A 16,392-nucleotide genomic window follows, 5' to 3' on the forward strand; every position below is an offset into this window, starting at 1 on the left:
TTCCCTTAAATCACAGTTAAATCCTCATACTGCCAGTGCCAAATGGCTGACAGAGTTCCTCAGAGGACCCCTGAAGCTACAGCACTATAGAAACTGCTCTCAGCTCCAACCCAACCAGAAACAAACTGGGTGCAGCCAAGAATTTCTCTCCATCAGGGTTGAACACAAAGAAATCCCCCTACCAGCACTCCATCCATAACACCCTGTTGTTCCAAGCTGTTACCACATGCATGATTCCCACAAGCAGTGCACAAGGACCTGATTAACTGCAGGTCACTGATCACACTAAGCTGCCCAAACAGCTTTAGTTGCCTCTGACTAATATCACTGATCAAACTTTTATTACCATTCTGCATCGTTTTAATATCTGACTGGGCCAGAACAAGTTGCGCAATCTTCAACTGTGGGCGAATCCAAGGTTTACTGCGCACGTTAATTTAAACTGACATTTTGATACAGTATGTGCTTCTGAAAGCCTCTTTGTGTGTCAGCGGAGGGAGGGGCAGCTCCTCAGGCTAAAGAGCTTAATTTTGGTTTCTTTTCATCATCTCTTGCAGAAAATCTGGTTGACATCCTCTTCATCAGATCGCCAAAGCCCTGTAAGCCAACTGGCTAACAGGCATGCTAATGCATTCTAATGCATGCATTTCAATAAAGCATAGAGAGAAGCAGCAGAGTTAGAAATGTTAGAGAGAAGCTCAAATAAGAATCTACAGCTATGCTGCCTGCTCAGTGAGGCTGTGCACAGAACTGCTTTGAGATAAATGCTAAAATCAGCATGCTAACACACACAGTAACAATGCTAACATGCTGACTTTTGGCAGGTAAAACCTTATGTTTAACCTCTGACATGCATGTTAGAATGCCTACATTTTTAAGGCAACTTTATTTATATAGCACATTTCATACACAGAGGCAATTAAAAGTGCTTTACAGAGGCAAAAAGAAAACCAGTAACAGCATTAAAAACAATAAACATTAAAATCAGAATAAAATGAGTTAAGACAAAGTGAAGATAAAAAATTGTTAAAATGAGATTAAATACATAAAATAAGAATATAAGAACAAAAAGACAAAATAAAATGCCTGAAACAGAGGTCTAGCAGTTACAGTGAAGACATTACAGCGCAGAAACCAGTCAAACAAAGGCACAGGAAAACAGCTGAGTTTTCAGTTGAGACTTGAAAGCGGCTAGAGTTGGGGCACATTTAAGGTCGTTGGGAACTTGTTTCCATCTGTGTGTAGCATAGTAGCTAAAAGCAGCTTCACCCTGTTTGGTTCTGACCCAAGATTCTACCAGCTGACTGCTTCCTAAGGATCTTGATGTGACTGGTGAAGCTCAGGTCTGAGTGAATTATGACACCAAGATTTCTAACTTGAGTTTTTGTCTTTATAGCTCTAGAATCAAGCTGATCAATAACTTACATTCTTGTCTTCTTGTTGCCAAAAACAATAATTTCAGTCTTGTCTTTGTTTAACTTAAGGAAATTTGATTGCATCCAGGTATTTACTTTCTCAAAGCACTGACAGAGTGAACCAAAGGGACCACAGTCACTTGGTGACAGAACTAAGTAAATCAGAGTGTCATGTGCATAACTATTATAGGCAATGTTATTTCCATGTATGATCTGAACCGAAGGGAGCATGTGTAGGTTTAACAGCAGCAGTCCAAGAATCAAACTCTGGGGGACTGTGCATGTCATGGTGATCTGCTCAGATTTAAGATCACCAGTGAAAACAACATAATCCCTGCCTTTAAGATACAATCTGAACCAATTGAGGACTGTACCTGTACAGTAACTGTACTCATAGTGGACCTTGAAATCCTGCCGAAGAGAGCAACAAACTGAAAAACGACCCTGATCTCTTGGTTTGGAAGCTAATGCTAGCTGGCAGCTGGCAGCAGATAACACAAATACTGCAGATTAATTAATTTCTTTCTTGTCTGTGATCAGACTGAAGACTAAACTGGATATTTGGATGATGTTGAAGCATCCGCTACTGTATGTAGCTGTATGGGATAGCATTTATTTTTCTAAATTAACTTATAGATGTATGTAGTTTACATCTCTATGATGAACATTGAGTGCATTTACCCAAAATTCAATATGGCATAATGACAACTTCACATTCTCCATAGCTGCTGAGATTTTCAGTCTTGACTGCCATCCCTGAAAGCAATGCTGCTAGCATGGCTAAAAAGAAATATAAAATTGTTGACACATAAACGCTTGGAATGTATGAAGAACTGACTAAACAAGAAGAAGAAAGGGTTCTGCTGGCTCTGCACTGAAAAGAGGTAGCAAATAGAAGAATGCATGTCCTGAAGAAAATGCATGTGGATGCTGACTGCTGAAGGATCGCCCTTAAAATGCTGAAATGCCTGAAATCCAAAGCTGAAACAGCTGAAGGATGTGACTTTGTTTAAATAGCAGAAGGATAAGATGCAATGCTGAACAATTAAGCTCTCCTCTACAGAGGAGCTCTGTAAAGTGTTGGTTGGTCTATCTCTGTTGAGGAAATATACTGATATACTGCTCACTGTTCAGAGCAACTCATAAACTCCACCTGCATTTGACCGAAGGAACTGTGAACTGACGAGTTCCAGGTGTGGAAAAGGTCCATTCATCAGGGAAGGACTTTGCCACGGGTGACAAACTATCAGGGCAGTTTGTTACATTGAACATTGCTGATTTTTGTGGTTCAAAGTTTTGCTTCCGCTACACCGTGTGTACTGTGTCATTCACAAAACAGGGATGTACTGGGGGTGCTGGTAGGACAAAGGGTGGACCATTGTTGTTTTTTAAAGGTAAAACTATGCCATGTTGTTGGCTTTCTGGATAACAAAATAGACTGTCGATGAAAGAGAGGGCGCAGTGGTGAGAGAACAAAGCAAATGAGTGAGAGCAATAAAGCAGACTTTCATCTCGTTCATGCACTAAAGCAGAAACCAATAACCATCTCCCTCTCTGAAAACAGACTTTCAGGTGTATTTAGTTTTCTTTTCTTGCAACCATTGCTCACGTGCTCTTAAACATCAGGCATGCAGATGTGATTTTTGTTTACTTTGAAATTTACAGTGGTGGCTGTCCTCCACCAATGTCTACTGTCAGTCCAGCAGCTAACCCACCAGTCCTACTATCTTTGCTGGTCCAGACCTAACCTGCCCGTCATTTCTGACCTTCTCTCCTTTCTTCTGACCGCTGTCTGGATTTCTGTCTTTACTTCCGCACACAGCTCCAGGACATTTGCAACTCTTATAGCACATAAGCTTGTAAGTAAACTCATGAATTTATACAACAGTTGAGTGAAAATGAGGAAAAACATGCTCCTTTAAATGAGCAAATTAGAAAACACGAATAAGCAGTTTTAGTCAAACTAATCTAATAAATTATTGCACATTATTATTGTTATCATCTTGTGTGTCACTTTAGATCAGAAGAGCGGCTGCCGCAGCTCCTGTCTTAACACACAGTATAAGACACAATAAACCACTGTTTATTGGTTATGTTTCCTCTTTTTCCTGCACTTTGTTTTTCCCAGTGTCTCTGACAACAACACTTAACTCTGAGGAGGAAAGGTCTATCGATTTGCTGCTTTTCCAGCTGCTTCTCTTCTTCAAGTGCAAACCACAACAATTTACCTTTAAACTGATAAACTGTGGAAGTGTGGACACCCGGCCTTCGAACCGAGCTTTCCCCAGTTGAGATGTAATTTGTCACTGTCTGTTTTTTGCTTTGTGCATCTTGTGTGGCGCTTTAAATCTGAAAGTGGAGCCACCTCTTTTTTTTTTAAATTTTGAATCATTTGGCGCTGTTGTGTGCATGTGTGTGTGTGTGTCTTTGTATTACTTACATCATGAGGACCAAAATCTGTTAACACACACACAGTGGGGACTCGGCCATCCTTGTGGGGACTAGCTTCTGGTCCCCACAAGGAAATCACTGAATTTTAGGGTGGCAACATGGTTTAGGGTTAGGATGAGGTTAGGTGTTAGACAAGTAATGGTTATGGTTAAGGTTAGAATAAGTCTACAGGAAATTAATGTAAGTCAATGTAAAGTCCCCACAAGGAGTGAAAAGACAGCGTGTGTGTGTGTGTTATTTTGAAATAGAAGCTGTGCTTGGTAAACAGGTCTGTGAAATCAAGTTGTTCCAGGACAAAGAAAAATACAGGCTTAGAACAAATCATCAGAAACCTTTCAGAGAAGCATGAATGTCCTTGAAGAGCTGAACATTTTAATACCTGAAATAGCTGAAAGTATGCTGAAGTTGAATTTTCCCATTCATTTGAATGGGGCAAAATTTTCAGAACAAAGCAAAATGTTTTAAAAAGTATGAAGTTTAGAAAAATTCTGAATAGAAGCATTGTGTGGATGCTGAAAAGCATCCACACAATAAATAAATGAGTCCCATGTTTCTCCAAGGGTGCATAAAAGCAGTGAGGGAGCCTCCAAGCTAAGAGGAAGCTCAAAAACAAAATAAGCATGTCAGCTGGTCAGATTGTGCCAGCATGAGTCCTCTTCACTCAGGCCTACATACCAGCTTCTCCTGGGATGTGGTTTGTGTTTCTCTCAGCATACCCATGGTCACAAGAGCCAGCTAGCAAAGATTACACACGTGCATAAAGATAGAGAAGTTAGGCTGTTGTTGATACGATATGTGTGATGAGAAAGTATATCAGGTCTGTCCCACAGCTGAACCCGTGAGTCAGGTCAGGTGGCAATATGGCATCTATTTGCATCTTTTGCCGGCTGGGATTGGCTTAGCCCCCCCCGTGACCCCATTTAGGGACTAAGTGGTAGAAAATGAATGAATGAATGCATCTTTTAATACAAGGTCCAGTCTTTAACAAAAATGATGATGCTCCCATCTGCAAGTTAAAAGATGGTCTGAGGAAAACTTGAAAAAAGTTCTTTAGAGTTGTGACTCTCGGGGGCATCAACTCATCTGCAGACACATTCCCCAGAAAAAGATTTGGAAGCAAATTGAGTGTTATTTTGAAATGCAAAACTACTGCTAATGGTGATTGGACAGCTCAGAGCTGAACCTAAAAGCCATACAGCCACTTTGTATTCAGTTCAACATAAGCAGCTTTTGGTTACATATAATGATAACATCATTCACTTGCTCAATAATAAGCAATTTTTGTCAAATTTGACCGTGTCCCCTTGGACTCAAGGATGAACTGATTACATTTTAAAACCCCACTTTCAGATTTGTAAAACCTTTATTTTAGCTATGAAATCCAAAGCTTTGTAATTTCACTGCATTTTCTCTACCCAGACAAGTATCTATATGAAATAATCTATTATAATCGATTTGAGAAGACATAAAATTTGCAATGTGTAACTTTTTTCAACATCCATAAAATTAAACAACATCTCTGGTCAACATGTGAAATCTAGACTAGAGAGTTTAAAGACTCTTCATAACACTGGTACAGATTTGTGAAGCATTTACTCTCTTTGTGACCTGGTCTGTTGCTGCTTGGCTGGAAAAAAATGTATGTCTCACTAATCTGTAACTGGGTTTTAAAGCATTATGGCCTGACACTTCAATGCACAACACCAATTCACAGCAATAAGTGAATCAGAAAAACAAAGAATTTGTTTGTCACTTTAGACAAAGCTAGCGTTAAGTTTACAGTACCTCTAAAACCCAGTGGTGACAGGCAGAATATCATATGCTACATGAAAACGTCAGCATATCTGAAACTGGGAAGAGATGGTTGCACACACAAACACACAGACATACACAGCGCCAACCAGCATACACACAAACACTGTTCAAATCACAAGCCTGATGCACTGCAGGTAAAACTAGCTGATCATCCTAACCAAACACATAATGTTAGCTAACAAGCCAACGACTAGCAGAGCATTAAATTATAAATGTATTAAAAAACAAGCCAACTAATGTTTGAAGAATCACTTCATTTATGTCTTGTTTGTCAGGGTCAATTTCAATACCTGTTTATTTTTAGCAAGTGCGCAGTGTCCTCACCAACCTTATGGGATATTAGGTGTACTCAAAAGCCCACAGGTTTGTGGCACGCTCAGGGTGTTTCAGCCCTCTCATCCTGCCAGTTCATCAACATACTGTAATCCTAATTTTATCTGTGGTGCTCTGACAGTTTACTCTGAGCAAAAGAAAAGGACAACACAATGCTTTGCCAAGACATTTTACTGTTTCTCTCATTTTCCATAACTTTTACAAAACTGGAAAACTAGTCTAAAAATGTCCATGTTTTCCAGATTTTCAACCTACAGTATAAGTAAAATATCCTACAGCAAAAAATGAGACTTACTGTTTGTGCTCACAACAAATGAATTATTGTGCCACCCTCACAGAGCTCCCGAGTTAACAACAACACTGCTGACTGGCAGCCTTGCACTCTTTCTGAAATGAAATCCACACACTGCGCTGGGGACATGTGTGGCAAGAAATATTTATCTACAGTCACTTGTCTGATTCAAACATGGATTATCTGAGACCTAACAAATCTCTGGCTCACAGGCCACATTTATCTATAGGAATAAGGCTTACACACCAAGTGACAAATCTTTGCACAAACAGGTCCAACTAGTCCTGTGACACAGAAACTCTGAGCTTAGATCATTCCAGACTGTGAAACCTGTATAGTGATTTCCATTTGATGTAAGTAATGACTGAAAATCTGCTAAGACAGAGTGGGTTGAGAGCCACTTGACATTAAGTACAATAACACATGGCATAGGGGTCAGGGATGGGAGGGGATGGGGTGGTGACCTTACTGGCTTTGGTATTAGTAGAGTGCTAATCGGACACAGATATGATTTCATAACGCAAACATCACTAACGCATAGACAAGTGTTGGCATTAGCGTTAGGTTCAACATAGACTACTGTGCTGAAACCACATTCTCTCTGCACGCACACACACACACACACACACACACACACACACACACAGCCCTTGTGAATTAAATGTCTTGAGCAGGATTTCAGTTGTCTGAATGCCAAAATAAACACCAGTGATATGTTACAAGAACATAAAAGATAATCACTTATGAATACACTATATTTGATTTAAAAAAGTGATTGTTTGCTGGAAGGGCGGCACAGTGGTTAGTGCTGTCCCCTCACAGCAAGAAGGTTCCGGAGTAGAGTTGACCCGGGGGCTTTCAATGCAGAGTTTGCATGTCCCTGTGCCTGTGTGGGTTCTTACCTGGTACGACATGCAGCTTAGGTGTACCCCACCTCTCGCCCAGTATCATCTGGGCCTCCTACAGGGACTTACATACAGGAAGAATTATCCTGTATGTATTTAAAAATGTCCCAAATACAATTCCCAGTATACTTTATGAACACCTTTTCAATTCTTGGTGTCTTTTTTTACTTATTAGGCAATTAACTACCTGCCAAAAACATAGACAAATGAATTTTACACTAAATTACTAGCTGCAAGCATGTTTCCTTTGGCATAAACAGGTCGAATATCATAACCAGCAGATTTCCAGACATCTGGTGTCTTTTCAGATATTCTGACAGGCACTCTATCTCTGCTCAGCAGGTGTCTATTTTAAGCCTAGGTGTGGCTATTGCTTAAAAAGGCTTATGTGAAGGAGCAGCAACCTATCAGTGCAGGACTGAGAGGGTGTAGGCTAGGATGGGAATGGAGGAGCCGGAATGACAGCAGTGGGTCAGTGAGCGAGTCAACTTCATAAACACATGATCACTTCAACTACACCCACACACTCTGTCCATTTCAGCCCTATTTGATGTGTCAGTGACCTATAATGACCAACAACTGATGTCATTTTAAATAAAACCTATTAGACATATTACTGTTGCTTAAATTACTCTTTGTACAGACTGAATGTTAAATTTTGTGTAAAATGGGGCAACTCTGTCACAAGAACATGGCTAGACAGTAAATATGGGGCTTAATGAGCAAACGGACAAATATGCTTTAGATTTTATGTTGCAATAAATAATATTCAAGTAAGATATTATCTAGCAAGATGAGTAGGTAACCCTATTTTAAAAAAGATGAAAAAATACCATTATTACTTATTATAATAAATACTTAAGCAATGTTAAAGAAAACAGTGAAAAATCTGATCAAAGCCCGTTTATTACTACTGAATTAGAATGTGCATTATATAAACATGACAGGAATTACTTATGGTGATATAGGATAACTTACAACACTAGTTACTAACATCCCAGTGCACAGCTATGTTCGCATCATGAGGACACTACGGCAACATAAGAGAAAAGTACTCATCATAAAAAACGAGCAGCACAGCTAATAATTTCAGTAGGCTACTGGCACCGGTGTTTGTCTCTCAGTCTGCAGCAGACAGTTGACCATGTGGCAACACAGGGGAACAGCTCAGCTTGCTCATAAAAGTTTGAAGGTGTCCTTACCGAGCCTCCTGATGGGATCCGTCGTCTTCTCCGCCACTCTCCCCTTTTGTCCGGGACTGCTGCCTAACATTGTTACACAACTTGAGGAAACACCCGCGAAAACTGCTGGCGACAACTACAAGACGCAAGACTTGCCCAGTTTACTTTGGGAAATAGATCGAAGTCTGAGGGTGCAGGTGTTTCTGCTTCCCCAGAAACGCCGAGCACAGACCTAGACAGCCGAGCCAGTTATTCCTTTTCCATATGTAAAAAGTCCCTCCCCGACGCTGTTCTCCATGCCTGTGCGTAACATGACTCCAAAAACGGTGCACACTTTACGCACCCCCTCCTCCTCCTCCTGCGCCAACAAACAGACGAACTATAAACCATGATCCAGGGATGGTCAAGTCCCCTGCATACATTTGGCTTCTGCAGGCACATTTATTACACTACACTGCATTAAAGCTTACAGCGCAGATTTCTGACAAGTTGATGATTAAAAACAGTCTCCAGGAGAGGGGCTCCTATAGCCCAAATTTGTCTTTAACGTTCTATGGATTTTTGGACATTTGCTTTTCATCCGCACGAACATGTACAACGTGTCAGTATGGCATGAAGCGCCCAGGGGTCCAGGAGTTACAGCAGAAGCAGATGAATATATAAAAACTTAAAATGTAGAGTTGCGTTTTCGTCACTCCTCAAACTTAAATAAAAAACTATCTTTAGGTAATATGTTGCCAATTTTTGGTCTTCCTTAGCACCTGGCAACATCTAACAGCCGACATTTCATTTAGGAGAGGCAACAAACACGTGCATGTTCTTGGGACACTTTTAAGAAAAATCTGAAAACAACTGTTTTATCTCCAGGATTACGCGGAGCACAGGCAGATGAGAAAAGCCAGGAAGAAAAGCATTACTGTCTAACACGTTGTGTCAATGAATTAGCGTGCAGCGCCCCCTGGCGGCTGTTTAAAGTAACTGCAAAACTCTCAATAATAACAATCAATACTGTAATGTCAGATTCATCTTCTCCGACCATATGTATGTGCATGTTGCTTACATTGATTTAAATTGTCATGTGCTGGACAGAGGGAGAAGGAGAGGTGGACACAGAACCAGAGCAATGGCTGTAAACGAATTATGCCTTAGTAATGGAGTTAAAACAGACAGCAGAGAGGCACAGAGCTCAGCTGGGTGGTCTGGAGCTAGTTCTGTCAGGGAGAGAATAAAATGTGATCTTCCCTGATCCAGAGGCATCCATATGATCGCATGAGATTGTGAGCACACACACAACAAGCAGGTTTGGTTGGGTGGGTGGAGTGTGCTTAAAGTGATATGTTTCCTTTACTCAGTCATTTAATGCAGCTGATCTGTGCAGTGTTAGCCTCTCTCTCTGTCACACTATTGCTCAAACACCAATCTGGATTTGCTATCTTCATGCAAACCTAAAAAGTACATGCTTAGATGGGTATAATTTACACTTCAAGGCCATATGTAAGCCTATAACAACATCTTTTATCTCCTTTCAATTCAAGCAGCAACCATGTTAGACAGGGTGAGAGATTAAGCCATGTCTGCTAATACTCACAAGCTGTGATCTATACAGGAAGCAGCTCTGGTTTGTAGACTGCACTGCTCCTTGATTTCAGAATATGGGAAGGCATGGTATGATTTCTCAATCTCTATGGTCATTAGGTTTCATATTAACTGGAACATGTCACCTCTTCCCCAAAGGATCCCCAGATCAGCTTGCTTATTTACCAGAGCTGAAACTCTGCCTGCTTCTATTAGTAGAAACAGTAGGCCTGTGTTGTTTGTAGCCACTGGATTCCCAGTCTTTACAGTGTTAGTAGAGAGCAGTCACCCACCATATGAGGCCACAGACTGAATAACCAGTTTCTTCCACTTACATAATTACATTTCTTCGTGAAAACTGTGAGAAAAGTATATTTGTGTACATGGTATAGTGAAACATGGACAGTTATAAACTGAGTCAGTGTATTAACTAACTCCTTTACATTGAACAGTGGGGCAGTGTAAACAGACCTTCACTGTAAGCTAGTATGTGTATGTAAAGAATGTGCAAAATACAGAACTGTAGCTACAAAACCAGCATTAACATGTTTATATTCCAAAACAAGATTTTCATTTTTTACAATATTTCAACAGTTTATTTTACACATATCGACTATAGTGATACAGAAAATGTCTGATTAGATTTTTTGCGTGTAAAACCCTACTAGTGTTCTAGCAGGCAGTAAACTAAAGGAACGCTTCAGTGCTGCCTTGCAAGATTAGGGACCGTCTATATCCTGAAAATGAACTAGTTAATCGCAGTTTGATACCTCGGGTTAATACGAACAAGGACTATTTTTAATCAGTTTATGTATTTTTACAGCCAAATATCTATATGTTTCCGACATAACGTCAAAATGCAAATGTTGACATCTTTCCTAAACTCTGTAATGGAGAACTCTCTAAGGAGAGTTTACTTTCCAGCAATTACGCTGACCCAGTATAAACACAGTGGCCTAGTTAGCAGATGGCTAACGTTAGCGACTTCCGTACGTAACATTTACTTTGTTGCGTATTCACTACATTGGTATCGACAAATGGTTAATCATGAAACATGTATTTTCAATCTGTTCAAATTGTTGCTGCTTAATAACTTTTTAGCCACACTACACCGTAATGTAAGGTTAGGTTACTTAGCATTAGCTGGTCTAGCTTTATGCACAGTATGGCGTTTTTCATTGTACTGGTCCTGACTCATAAGAATTTGCTTTACAATATTATTGTGCTCAGACGTGACGTTTATTTTGGTGATAGTGGCTTCACACTTTATAAATTGAGTGTTTAGTTTGGAAGCGACATCATATAGCGCCCACTTACTAACGTTAACGTTTGGCTAACGTTAGCTAGCTAGCTTATCCTGAGCCGTTAACACGACACAACAGTGTAAAACTAACACTGCGTATGAGACCATGGGCTGAACACATACTTAAAACCGATCTACACCACTCCGTCCACTGATAACAGGATTACTGAGCAAGTGTGAGATCGCCTGACCCACCCTTTAACAACGAAGGGTTCGGAGCTGTGCTTGTAGCGGCAGCTTCACAATAAATGTCGTTTGTTTACGCTGATTCCAGAGTTCCCCGAGCCCTGCCCCACAAAGTATCACTCCGCACAACACAAAGAATATTCATCCTGAAACATTTAATGATCCAACTGGCACCACAACAACGCGTTTTAATGCCAGAAAGCATGAAAATAATTGCATTTTGAAAGTGAGCAGTATTTATCATTTTTTAAATATTCACATTCAAAACGGACTAGTTTCCGTAAGAGAATTTTTAATTTTACTGAAAATGCAGGAGGGGCATCATTGTATTAATAATTCGCCGTTCATATGTGTGGCCAGCAAATAAAAATAAGCAAAGTAATCTTATGAATAAAATATGCTAATTTGTTCCAGCAACAATATAATGTAATTTGAAAGTATTTAAATTCACTTGTATTTTGTAACTTTTAACCGCGTCCCCTTTATTTGTCGGTAGTAGAGCCCATAAAAGTGTCCCGGACTGCTTTCTTGGTGTAGATTTACGTACTTTTGATTGACTATTTAAATGTCCAATCAGAAAATAGTTTAAGCTTAGCAACAGCAAAATTGTCCTCTTGTCCAATCAACAAAGAGAGGGTTGCGCTTTATTGTGCTCAAGATCCTACCATTTGATTGGTTAGAAGGCTCGTCCGTGAAGGTAGGCTTGTGGAATATGTAGTTTGATGTGGAGACCTCGGCTAGTGCTTTACTTGAATGAAAACCACATATTCCACAATCCATTAGGCGCTACAAGCAGTAGCATGCGCACGGCTAGAGGCGGAGCCGCTATATAAACTCGAGCTCCCTCTTCTTGAGTAGCACACTGGACACAGTTGTGACGGTGGAACGTAGTCTCTAGGTGAACGAGAGCTCTGACAGCATCGAAACAGTTAATGTTAGTTAGCGACAGTTGCTCTGACAAACCCTTGGAGGAGTAACAAGTGTTCACGGTTCGGACGTTTACGTTTACTTTGGGAGAGTTTGTTTTCAAACGTAAAAACTCAACTTTCTTTGGTGATTTAGACTCGTTCTGGAATAAAAACATTTTTGTTTAATTAAGTTTAACACATTTTAACGAACTTTGAAACTCGGTTTTGAGAGCATCATCTAAAATGCGCTAAAGTGGAGCCATCAGAGCGGATCATCAGGATGACAGAGCCAGTGGAGCAGACCCATCACCTGAAAACTTCAGGCAGCCCATCAGGTGGGAGCAGCGTAGAGACTTTGGAGCATCTCCCAGCCAGCAGCGATGGCGGACCAGTGAACGGCGACAGGGGGCGACAGAGAGACGAGAAGCAGCAGCAGCAGCAGGCAGAGTACGTTGGGGATGTCAACACAGACAAGTTACTGCAAATCAAAGCCGAACAGAGGGAGATGTGCCCGGACTTAGCAGCCGGAAACGACCTCCAGAAGTGCCCGATTGCCACTCAGCCTCGCCAGAAAGTCGGTGTTTCTGTAGTGGAAGACGGTAATCGCACCTCACAGGAGGAAAATGGTGAAGACCGACCGCTGCAGGAGACTTTGAACGAGGTGCAAGTAGAGAGTTTGCACATCGACTCCGACACTGGCTTCTATGCGCGTCTGGGCAAGAAGAGACACAGGCGCAGGACCTCTAAGAAGAAGCGCAACTGGAAGCCTTATTACAAACTTTCCTGGGAGGAAAGGAAAGCCCTGGAAGAGAAAGAGACGGCCAGGGCTTCACGGTTGAGAGAGGAGATGTTCGCCAAAGGGCTCCCGGTGGCCCCCTATAACACCACACAGTTCTTGATGGACGAGCACGACCGAGAGGAGCCCGACCTCAACACCGAGACGGGCGTCAGGCGGCCCTCTGGGGTCGGTGGCCGCATGGAGGACACGGGCAGCGAGGAGGACTTCTTCGACAACGACGAGGAGGAAGATGATGACGGCAGCGGCGGAGGCAGCGACGGTATCGGTAGGGCCGGGAACGCAGGTGGGGAGTTTCTCCAGAGAGACTTTTCCGAGACCTACGAGATGTACCACGTCGAGAGCTTGCAGAATATGACCAAACAGGAGCTGCTGCAGGAGTATCTGGAGCTGGAAAAGTGCATGTCCCGGCTGGAGGAGGAGAACAACCGGCTGAGACGCACCTTGGAGAGCTCCCTGGTCCGCCTAAAAGAGCTGGAGAGGGAACTGGAGAGACCGAGGGCCCAAAGCACTGAGCTCCTTTTGCAGAACCAGCCGAGCAAGGACAGGGGCCAAGTCGCTACCAACTAAAGGACACAAGTCAAGCAGAAAAAAAAATCCATGAAAAGGTAAAAACATGGGACTACTCATCAGTTTCCTGTAATCAGTCTGTCATCTGGACGAAGTCCTTGCATTGCAATGCAATACTTTCTATTTCTTTTCTATTTGGACTGTCCCGTTCAATTTTTTTCAAGAAGAAATGTAAATATTTCAAAAACAAGATTCTTTTTATAAAGAGAATGTATCTGACAACAGAAATATTTTGTTCCCCTGGTAAACTTCGTAGATAGGCTTACCCATTGACATATACTGTTTAATTTGTGAATTAGAAACATTGTAACATTTTGTTGTATCCCGCCCGACAAACAAACAAACAAAACAAAAAAACGAATAACAAATTCCAGCTAATTGGACCAGTTCACAGAGACTGTTGTGCAGGAGTAAATTCCAGAGTGTCAATTTTAACAATTGTGTGTTGACATAAGTTCAAATAAATAATTGAAATTCTGCTTTATATCTGTTGTGTTGTAAAAGCCTGCTCTCAGACACAGGAAGCGGTTTATTAAAAGCTGCAGCGTGAAGCTACTGTACGTGGCTTTTGTCAGTATGCAAGTGATCACAAAGCTTTTTCTTGTGAGGATCCTGAAATGGGCCAGACATCAGTGGGCTTTGAATCGGAGGAATACAGGCATGGCAGAAGGGGGGGATGGGATATGGTGGAGGGGCTCTTTATGAAGGTTAACACACACTGAGTTCAATCTGATGGGGATATTACGCAAGAAGAAATGCAAAAGGGGGTTTATTTCCCTTTTTTTGAACACAGTGTTCACAAGAGAAATGCTGCTCACATCAAAAGCCAAAGATTTGCTGCAAATAGTGTTCTACTAAAGCCCTGGGTAAATGATCACCGGTTTTAATAGATTCTCAGGATTACAGCTAATTTTCCAAGGATGCATTATTATGAAACCCTTCATACAAGGTAAAGATGGAGCCTGTGTAGTTACTTTAGATGAAGTTTGCGTCCAGACTAGAGGCTGCCTGTGCAAAGGGGCCTTGAGAGACCGTATTCATCCACAGCCAGTAGAGGGCAGCATTCAGCTCCTATGGTGCTGCAAAACATCATCCATGTAAAGTGTGTCTTGCAAAAACAAACACATGAAGATTTGTTTTTATCATAGTTCTGTTTATTTACATCATATAACCTTGCTTTAAAGCACACAGCCATGAGGGAAATGGTTTCAAGCGGACAACCTTTAAGTCCAGTCATTTTCATATTAGTTATACTCGAAAGCAATTCCAAATGTACACAATACAGTATGTTACATATTAAGAGTATGTACAAAAAGATTTTTAAAATACAACAATGACAATATTAGGTAAATCACATTTCAGACAAAACACACAAACTGATGAAGTGGGTTCCTCTGACTTTTCATGAAGTCACAGGTAATTGAATGTTGTCTAACATGAACTAATGCAGTTTTAGGATAGGGATTGTTAGGTGTACCATATTCACACACTGTGGATCACTAGGCAAAGAGAGATGACCTCAGTTTGTTAGGAAAGCAGCTGAGAGAACACTATGCCTTTTCTCTCTTAGCAGTGTCGGTAAGAGCTGTCCGTGCCTGTGTTTTAACACAAAGCAGAGAGTGCATAGACATGTCCTTGGCCTGAAGTGTGCTGTTTAAGTGTTTCTTTGCAGCCTCTCGCTTATTTAATGTACACATCTTTGGGTCAGTGCCTTAGTTATACCATCAACCACAGGAGAGGAGGGAGAAGACCCAGAAAAAAAAAGTAATCGAAGAGATAAGAACCAAGCATGGCACCGCAGAACAAAAACACATTTAGAAATCAGGCACTTGTAGAAAAAATCTTGAGGTAAGACAATAATATACCGTTATTACTTATCGTTATCATTACTGGGTGATTTGGTCAAATGAAAACAAGTGAGTCTCTTATGACTCTGTTAGCTGCACCTCCTGCTTGTGTTATTTTCTGATGGCAAATTGGCTCCACGTCCATGATGAGAGATGAAAACAATATACTCATGTTAGCAGACATTTTGTAGTCATTTCCTCTAATGTACCAATTCTCCAGTCAGGTAGGATGTAGTAGAGCCTGGCCTTATGGAAAACTCTTCGTCACGTGGCCTTAAGGTAATAAACACACGGACAGATGAACCCTCAGAAGGGATGTGGCGAAAACGTAGTTCACTTGAAGTGAAAATGCACCTCACTGTTTTAACAGTCAGTTAACACCGTTAGGCTTCGACTCTGTCTCTGTTACAAGACTGAACATACTTTGTGTTGATCTCAGTAAATATGAGCAGATCTGAAGATCTCAGTAATCCTCGACATGAATGACAAAACAAATGAGGTCAGCCATCACAGTGTGGCGCTGAGCTGCCTGCACACCATCCAGTATAACGTCACAATTAACCAGAATACTCTTCGTATCTCGCTACATGTAACTAGAAAGTTTGTGCACATGTTGAGGCAACATCGTTGAACGTATAGTCACCAGATATGACGATACGAGTGTATCTCATGAGAGAAAGGTTCTCTGCACAGTGCTGAGAATCAGAGAGAAAGGCCATCTCTGAGGAAAACAGGTTAAAGTCATGTCTCCTTTGAATAGGTACACCCAAGAGGTGAAATCACAATAAAAGTACTTTTTCAATTCAATTCAAAAT

At 41.2% G+C, this 16,392-nt stretch overlaps 2 protein-coding genes across 2 annotated transcripts in view; one reads left to right on the top strand and one right to left on the bottom strand.

Moving 5' to 3' along the window:
* The window catches only part of plcd3a (phospholipase C, delta 3a), a 25,542-nt gene extending 16,732 nt beyond the window's left edge, over nt 1–8,810 (bottom strand). The window contains exon 1 of the mRNA XM_020605558.1: nt 8,414–8,810. Within this exon, the coding sequence (XP_020461214.1) occupies nt 8,414–8,483 (70 nt within the window). The 5' untranslated portion in view covers nt 8,484–8,810. The remainder of the gene's footprint in view (nt 1–8,413) is intronic.
* A 3,497-nt stretch (nt 8,811–12,307) lies between these two features.
* Nucleotides 12,308–14,214, top strand: hexim1 (HEXIM P-TEFb complex subunit 1). The gene has a single exon (XM_020605555.1). It carries the CDS (start codon nt 12,645–12,647, stop codon nt 13,728–13,730), a length of 1,086 nt encoding a protein of 361 aa, XP_020461211.1. The 5' UTR covers nt 12,308–12,644; the 3' UTR covers nt 13,731–14,214.
* The last annotated feature ends 2,178 nt before the right edge of the window (nt 14,215–16,392 follow it).

This window comes from Monopterus albus, unplaced genomic scaffold (genome assembly GCF_001952655.1).
Source record: "Monopterus albus unplaced genomic scaffold, M_albus_1.0 scaffold70.1, whole genome shotgun sequence".
NCBI classification, from domain to species: Eukaryota; Metazoa; Chordata; class Actinopteri; order Synbranchiformes; family Synbranchidae; genus Monopterus; species Monopterus albus.